The sequence below is a fragment of the Dasypus novemcinctus genome, chromosome 1 (assembly GCF_030445035.2).
Source record: "Dasypus novemcinctus isolate mDasNov1 chromosome 1, mDasNov1.1.hap2, whole genome shotgun sequence".
NCBI classification, from domain to species: domain Eukaryota; kingdom Metazoa; phylum Chordata; class Mammalia; order Cingulata; family Dasypodidae; genus Dasypus; species Dasypus novemcinctus.
The window spans coordinates 163,263,195-163,272,368 of record NC_080673.1 but is presented as its reverse complement, the minus strand read 5'-3'; the positions used below and the strand labels follow the sequence as shown (position 1 = coordinate 163,272,368).

The 9,174-nt window shown below is 34.7% G+C and overlaps 1 protein-coding gene across 1 annotated transcript in view; it reads left to right on the top strand.

Moving 5' to 3' along the window:
- The first annotated feature begins 441 nt into the window (after window positions 1-441).
- Window positions 442-9,174, top strand: part of GRXCR1 (glutaredoxin and cysteine rich domain containing 1) — a 168,093-nt gene continuing 159,360 nt past the window's right edge. Inside the window, exon 1 of the mRNA XM_004448744.4 lies at window positions 442-825. Within this exon, the coding sequence (XP_004448801.1) occupies window positions 442-825 (384 nt within the window). The remainder of the gene's footprint in view (window positions 826-9,174) is intronic.

Here is a 9,174-nt window from a genome sequence, read left to right as displayed (position 1 = left end):
CCACGTTTTATCTCTGGCTCCCACTTTGGAAAATGAATTGGAGAGATGTTCCTGATGCTAAGAACCTTTCCAACCCTTACCACTGGCTTCAAACCTCAAGTCTGTCATTTGCTTGCCCCATATTTATTTTCTGTTTTGTTGCATGCCACTTTCTTGCACTTGTCCTGTTAAAGAGTTCAGTATTGCCATTTAATATTTAAAGGCTGGGATCATTTTTCAGGTTTTAGTTTAAAGGTAACCATAGCACACTACACACATACATTATTAATAGCAGAGATGTACTGTAAGTTCTTGGGAATCTTCTTTCCTTTAGATGTTAGTTTCATATGCATCCTTCTGTCACTAGAATCGAGCTCTGATATTGCTATGTGGCCAATGGACTAGTACAATAACAACAGATCCAGAATGATGTAAACTGTTTATGTGGGTTTGGATGTGACCATGCTAAAAAGAGAAATAAAACCAGAAAACAATAGGCCACGGAAGGTCCGGTTTCGGATCGCGTCATCTCACAGTGGACGAGTCCTAAAGGAGGTGTATGAAGATGGGCAACCTTCAGGTTCTCTGGATTCTGAATGTGCCAGTATCTGTGGGATAGATGGACTAAGTGAGTCTGATGAACAGCAAAACGGCCACTTAGGAGCAGAAGGTGATGAGAACGAGAATGACCAAGATAACTTGCTGGTGTTAGCAAGGGCTGCCAGCGAGAAGGGTTTTGGTACAAGAAGAGTCAACATTTTAAGCAAAAATGGCACAGTCAGAGGAGTCAAATATAAAGTGAGTGCTGGCCAAGCTCTATTTAACAATTTGACCAAGGTATTACAGGTAAGTCATTATACTTTCCTTCTCCCGAGCTTTGTTTCTAAATTACCACAATGCTTCTCAGTTCCTTCTTATTCATGACTTTCTACATACTTCATGAGTCACTCCCCCATCTTATATATCATCTCATCAGCCATTGATTAAAGATAGGGTTATTACATTTAGAAAACTAGATCAACTTCTCAAAGCCAAATTCTGAACATTTAAGTGGGTTTTTCTTCCAGGGTGTGATGACCAAAACAATACATTTCTTTAGCTAAGAAAGAATATCTGAGCAACATGTAAAAACTAATTTTTAGCTTATTATTCTCAAGATCAGTTTAATATTGATCATTATTTGTGCAGATATATAAACCAAAAAAGGCTGAATCCTTGCATTCACCTGGGGGTGGACCTACTGAAATGTTTTGAAGATGTAAAGGCAAACTTTGCCTTTCTCCCATTCCTGAGGAGGCTGCAGGTTGAGGTTCATTTCTTTATTAATTTGCCCCTAAGAACTCTAGAGAGGCACTTTAAAAATAGTTATTCCTTTATAAATAAACAGACTGAGATGCAGACCTTATAGTAAAGAAATGAGTCCTTAAAATGTGATAGAGTCTGTGCAGTAACATAGGAATGTATTATTCAGGTCCTGGGGCCTTTGGTAATGAACTAATGTCAAGACAAGTTTTTGAAATTGACTGGAAGCATTGGAAACACGATGTGCTCCTAAAAAAGATATCAGTATTTTTAAAAAGTAGAATTCATAATCACTATCATTAAGGTAGCAAATTGATATTTTTCATTGTAATACCAATCTATCTTACTCTCAATATTTAAATAAATGATCTCAGGTCCTGAATTATTCAATGTCTCTAAATTGTATAAGGATAGGGGAGTGGTGGAGAGAAGGGATATTAACAAAATGTGCTTGACCATTTTTTCATTTCAGGGAAGTATCTGAAATGATGATGCTATGAGGCATTTTCAAGAAATGAATTTAAGTTTTTTTAAAAGGATAAAAGCAGTTGAGTAAAGGTTCTTCTCATATATAGGCTTATCATGAAAGATTTTACAGATTAGAGGGGAAAATTAAAAAACCAGAAATCCATGACTATGCTTAGTAGACTAGAAACAATCTTGTATAGATTTCTAGAGATGTGACTATTAGGTTATGAAAATTTTAATGGCTTTGAGTTTCACTTAGGGAAGAAATTATAATTGCCAAGGTAAACACCAAGACTTGTAACAATTAAGTTTTAAAATGTTTACATTCATTGTGATTAACTTGGCTTGTCATTATTTAAATTCCTTTACGATTTAGAGAGCTGTTTACAAAACCACTAATCAGTTTTTAGTATTTTGTTTGCTATAAATTTTTTTCCCAATCTCCTAAAAAAACTTATGAGTTATATCTTGTCTTCAAAACCTACAAGAGAAAAACTAGTTTCCTCCCTACATCTTTACCCTGATGGTGCTATAAATTCACAAGCAGAAAACAGGAAAGTACCAAGTCAAAATTTTAATACTAGGTTAGTTTACAGTATTTACTGACATTTTTAGTGCACAATTCCCTCAGCCTCTTTTCTGATGGGGGATTAAAAAAAAAACAGTAAAAGTGTCTTTCTCTAATAATTTAACCACATTCCATTTACCCCCTGCTTTCAAAGGGAAATAATAGTTACTATCAAGTCCCCTCAAGGTCTTTGATATTTAATCGTTTTTTTTCACTTGGTTCCCTCATTCTTTATGTTAGTTTCCTACATTTGTCATAACAAAGTGCCACAACTTGGCAGCGTAAAACAACAGAAACTTTTTGCTTTAGTGTTTTGGAGGCTGGAAGTCCAAAATCAACATGTGAGCAGGGCCGTGCTGCCTCTGAAAACTGTAGGGGAGAATCTTTCCTTGTCGCTTCCAGCTTCTGGTGGTTTGCTGGCAATCCCGTGTTCCTCGGTTTGCAGCACTCCAATCTTTGCCTCAGTCTGTTGCATTGTTGTTTTCCCTCCATGTCTGTCTGATTCTTTTTTCTCTTTTTCTAAAGACAATGGTCATATCAGATTTGGGGCCAATCCTACTCCGGTATGACCTCTCCTAGTTTAACTACTCCATCTGCTATGACACTTTCTCCAAATAAAGTCACATTCTGAGATATTAGGGCAGGGTTTTTAACCTTTTTTGTTTCAGGGGCCCCTTTGCCAGTCAGGTAAAAACCATGGACCTATTACTAAGCTCACACTATAGTGTGTATTATTTAATACAGATATCACACCTGCACCAACATGTCCCCACAAGCATAATGTTTTTATGAATTTCAACTCAAATTCATGGATCCCTAGTTAAGAACCCCTGTATTAGGTGTTAGGACTTCAACATGTACTTTGAGGGGGAAGGGAGAGATACAATTCAACCCATAATACTATGTAAAATGGGTAAAGTGATCACATGTTATAATCACTCACAAATTTTGACCTAAGTGATCATCATACTGTAATTATCACAAATTTTGGCCATTATCATCATCATCATCAAGTGAATGTTATCTGATCATTTCAGTACAAAGAAGTTAAAGGACCTTCTACATTTGGATCAGACTGTCAGTTGCACTATTCCAAGGGCTCCATTCACATTGCTTGTGTGAATGGCACCCCTTGGAGTTGTACAAGCACATAGCATTATATAGACATTCTTCTATGATGCTTGCCTCTTACTGAAGGGTGTGTTTATGTGAAGTTCCTCCTACTGACTTCCAAGAGGCATATGTTTTAGGAAGACTAAGCAGGTTCCCACTAAAGGTAGGATTTACCATTTAATTACTCCCATGCCCACTAACAGGTACGACTCCCTGGATCTATGTATTTGTTCCAGATCTTTTAAAAACTAAGCAGCAAGCTTAACTGTGTGTAAACTGCAATTTAGTCATCTCTACCAGGGTAGAAAAAGTGAAAATATCTTGGATATTTGATTAAGGTTCCAACGTAGTCAATCTCATGGAAGGAAGGAACTGTGACTGAAGGAGGTCAGGTTATTCTTCCTGTTTTAAGTTAAAAAGTCCTTAAGCACTCAACTTGAAACTTGAGAGGAAACCCAAAATAGAAATAAAATCTTTCAAAGGCCCTGTGAGTCACTGTGCTTCCTCTCTTTTAGTTTCCAATTCTGTTATTCCTAGCTACTAAAAGTTAGCTTATGCATTGCAAAAATTTCACCTGTGCAGAGCAGTCATTAAAATTATTTGCTTAAAACATTTATTTGCTTCTCAGCCACATTTATTTAGAAATTTGTATAAAAAAGGGACATTAGAACCAATTTCCATTTCCTTTGTCAATTAATTTACCCTATACAATCCTGGGTAATTGAGGATCTGTAATATTAATCCAGGTTGTTAGGGGTAGTGATGGACCAGGAATCAGAGAAATATCACCTGGCTGCTCAGGAGGGCCTTGTAGAGGGTGGTCTCTTAGTGAACCACTACAGGGAATGAACTGGTCTCAAATGTGGCTCTGCAGTACCTGGTGTTTGAATTTACCATCAGAGACGACCAGAACACAATGCTCAAGAGGGCTCGATCTGGAAATCTGAAAACCTAGCATCTAACAACAATCTAGTTGTTGCCTGAAATATGCATTTATTAGAAACCTCTTAAGTTGTTTGTGCAATACAATTTGATAATCACTGCCCTAGAATGAAGAAGGGAAATTCACTCTGGGTCAATAGACATATTCCTTAATAGTCTTTGTGTCTTAAATATTTAATAAGGAAAATCAGGAGGATATGTATTGATCTGATCTCTTGATCAGGTATGACCACTAGGAAGTCTTCCCTGAGGGAATGATGGCTAAAGGTTATCCTGACAAACATGTTTCCTACTGACATTCTAATTTATTAATTAGTTTGAGAAGAGGCCTGGGAATCTTACCATTACACTTTGTTATGGATGTTCTGTTTTAGTGCACTTTTAGAAATTCTGCTCTAAGGATATTTCTGTTTAAATGAATGATTTAACTCATTATTGCTAGTACAATTTAGAAGCATTTTATTTTTTATTTTCCTTTTAAACTTAGTCACTATTACCTCATGCAAAAAAATTACAAAACCACTGCATATCTTGTAGCTCTTATTATCCAGTTTCCATGATTAGAGATGTGCCTTAAGCTTAACAGCAACATATTTCCTAACTCTTTTAGAATGGATCAGTGATACAGATAATTAAGGTCATTCTATTTGTTTATTTTTACTAATTTATTCATACTAGATTGAATTTCAGACTGTTATATTTTCTTGACCTTATCCTTAAACTTTAATAATATACTCCCTTAGAGTCTTCTACCATAATTTTCATAATTTCACTTTCCTTTCCATTTCCAAATTCAGAATTACTATATTAGAGAAAAATAGATGGAAAGAAGGATAATATATACAATATTTTGGTGGCTCCCTATTTCTAAGACCTCAAATTAAACATATAATTTCTGTCCATGCATTACATGTGTATTATTATTTCTGGTTAGTTTGAGTATATTTATAAGCATTCAAACATTTTAAGATAAATTAAAATAATAATGCTTTTGCAGAATCTGCATTTTACAAAGGATTTTAAAATACATTATTTTACTTAATCATACCCAACATCTTATAAACTTAGAAGGAATATTATTTTTGTAATGCCTGCTTTTAGACAACTTTATATTGGAGAAACCAATATATGAACGAAGCTAGTCATATAAGAACTCTGCCTTTCACTGTTTTTGCTTTGTTAGTTTTTAAAAGTTTAATAATATAAACTAGAACTCCTAGATTTACCTTTTGAAATGTTATAATGACAAGTATGAAGTTTATAGGACTAAATATGTCATATTATGATATGATTTCTGATTTTTGAAACACTTTGAACATTTGGTTAGCTGGCTCTAAAACTTAACAGTTATTGAACGCTTGAGCTTCACCTAGGGAAGTTTTTTTCATAGCCTGAAATAGCGCATATTGGTTTAAAATTTTTGTTTGTCTTTAACTTATATAGAAAACTGTGGTTTCTATAACATTATGTGATTGAAATGTTTCATGAGATTGCAAGGGTTGACATGGGAAGGGAAGGGAAGAGAAGGGGATGATTTGCTTACCTCAGGGAAGGCTGTTGCTTAGTTATTCACTGACTTCAGGATGGATGGGGTTCTTGGAAGTTACTGGAAGCACTTATCATCCATCTTTGGTTCACTGAATCTAGCTCTGGTAATAGAACTATATTTCACTGAAAACAAGGCAATATTATTGATGCCTCCTGGGACTCAGTGGTTTATTTAGGCCATTCTGGGAAAACAACAACAATAATATTTAATGCTGATTAAGTACTAACTGTATGTCAGCTATTGTTCACATCATTTATGGGCATTGACATATTTATTCTTCACAACAACTTTATGAGGTAGTATCTTTACTAATCAATTTATTATAATTTGCATTCCTCCTCTGTATAAGAAATATCAAGTTGTAGGGTTTAAAATCTCATTTATTCAGAGAAGTTCCTTTGTAATGCTTTATTAAAACAAGAATTTACTGAGGGAAATATTGTTTTTTTAGCTATCAGGAACCAGGCAAGACTCTCTAGGACTTTTTATTCAATTCCAACTACAAAAAACCACATTAAGAAACTAGGCAACTTGACATTGAAAAAGAAAAAAACAAACAAATCAACACCAAAGCTGTGTTGTTACTATTGATATATTATTTATATAAAATTAAAGCAATTACAAAGTGATGGCTCTTCAAGGTCTTGTTACCACATTCTATATACCACCATTTTAGTACTCTTGGCTGCAACAATAGTCACTGACTCTGAATAGGACCTCGATAAAAATTCTTTCACCGAGTTATTGAATTTAGAGAAATTCTCTTAGACAGTTGCTATTCTCTTCTTTTCCATATCTTTTGGGTTTGGAAATCTCCCATATTGGATAAGTACAGAGTTTACATGGTGAGTGTTGTTAGCTTGCTCCATTCCATTCTTTCTGTTGTGGGTTATCTTCACTATTCCTTTAATCATTTATTTAATAATCATTCATTGCACATATTCTATGGAGCAGACACTATGCTAGATAAAATGAGGAATAAAACCCAGTTCTAGCTTCATGGAATATTGAGTAGTGCCTTGAGAAAGGGTTGTGTAAAGGAATCCTTAGCAGAATTCAGATTCAAAACTTGATTTTGTTCCCCATTTATAAAGAATTCTCCCTCTCTGCTTTCTTATTGGTCTAAAATACCTGCTGTTACCCATTTTTCACTTCCAATGCTCATATTGTATCCTTTTATTTTGTCTCTGGTTAGACTGTTATTTTACTGGATTCATTTCTTAATCTTTCTCTTGCTTTCTTTCCAATTTAGCTCTGTCTAAAGGCCCAAGAACTGGAAGGGAATCTGTGTAATCTTTTATCTTGATCTTGCAAGTCTCCAGGACTCAGTAAGGATGACTCTCAGCAGGAATACCGACTTACCAAAGTTCTGTGACTCTTAATGAAACTGTCTCTATTTAGTTCAATGAATAGCTAAGTTGGAATGTTTCATTCTCCATTACTCATGAGAACCCTTGTATCATCATGACATTTTAATTTGTGGAAACTTGGTGTAAATTACTTGCAGCTTAATCCTATTAATATATCTGAACTCTGACTTAGGAACAACATGCTGAGCAAACCCACAGATTCCACAAGATGACTTGAAACTGCTTAATGAATTCTTACTGGCAGCCCATGGTTACCCCGTAATTAGGGAATTAGCACCTAGTGTTTCCAAACTTAAAAAAAGCAATTTAACAGCAGGACTAGACAAACATTTTTTTGGTAGCCTGCTTATGCTAGCATGGTTTCTGATATTTACTCTGAAACCCTATATTTTAGATTTTGTATATAAAGTCGTGTAAGAATTTGATAGTCTACAAATCAACATGCTGAATAAATATATCAATCCATTAATCATCACTTGAAAGGAATTATAAAAAATTATAAATAACATGTCATACAGAAATTTTCAGTTGAGGGACTTTCATTTATGTGCACAGATGTACTCAACTAAGATTTGAACTCTTCTCAATTCTATTTTTCTAATAATTCATTGTCATACTTAGTTGTTAGCAAACTTATGTCTTAGAACATATCATCAGAAAGAAAGAAATCATGTGCATTGTGTACGTGCAACCCTCCCATATAGTTAATAATAGAGCACAGGAGTATTCCTTCTTTCAATGATTCCTAAACAAGGTAAAGTCGTGAAAGAGTATATTGTTCTCTGGAGCTAGTAATTATAAATGCTTAATGTTGTATTACAGTCTGTTTTGGGGTGGTTTGTTAAGCAGCAAAAGTGAATTGGTACCAGCTCACAGGTATTGAATATGTAGTTCAAAGTCACAAAAATGATAAGTGAGATAATTACCAGCATATTTGACTCCAAAGTTTGGCTTCTTGTCCACTAAGTAGCTAGTATCCAACCATTCATCAGATGCCCAAATCTTCTCTACAATACCTTTGCCAAGGTCGTTTTTAACCTCTGGTGGGAATATTTAGGGACAAGGTATTTGGGGTCTGTGACAGTAAAAAGTTTCAAATCTTCTTACCATCCTATGGACATTGAACCTCCTGAAACTGATTATGCTAGGGTAAAGTGAAGGCCATCTATCATCCATGTCTATTAATGTAGCTTGAGATTAAATTAATATTTTTAGTAGCCACATCATACTGTTGACTCATATAACATCTTTTCACAGTGACAAGATTCATGAGGTTAAACTTTCTTCCTGTCACATGAAACATCTATTATTCATTTGATGTAATGTTGCTTTGTTAGTTTCCTTACTGTATTTATGCATAGGACTCCACATTCAACACATTTCATTTTGTTGTGTTAGTCCAGCTGTATCTAGCTAGAACCCATTACCTTACTGAACCAGTAACAAATGGGATATTATCATTATGGAATTATCAGCATGGAATAAAGCCAAGTGAGTTAAAAAATGACTTTAAAGGAAGTTAAACAACCCTAATGAAGTGACAAATATTTTTCAGTATTTGAAGTAAATACATATGTTAGAAGTCAGTAATATTAGAAATATTAGACTAGTGGTCTCATCCTATCATAGTAAGAGGAAAGACACAAACGATGCATTTTGTAATTGTGACACAGTTTGTCGGCTTCAGGGCTCCTCTGGTTTTGCCTTGTTAGTTTATTTTTATTTTTTAAGAATAGTTCTTATAAATTACTCTTATAGCTCCAGAAACTTTTATTCAGGAAGGGAGTATTTGTCCTCAAGGGGTCATGACTTATGATTCCTGTAACACAAGAGCAATAACGGTGATCTCTGTGAAACAGATAGAGTATAGTCATGGCACAAAC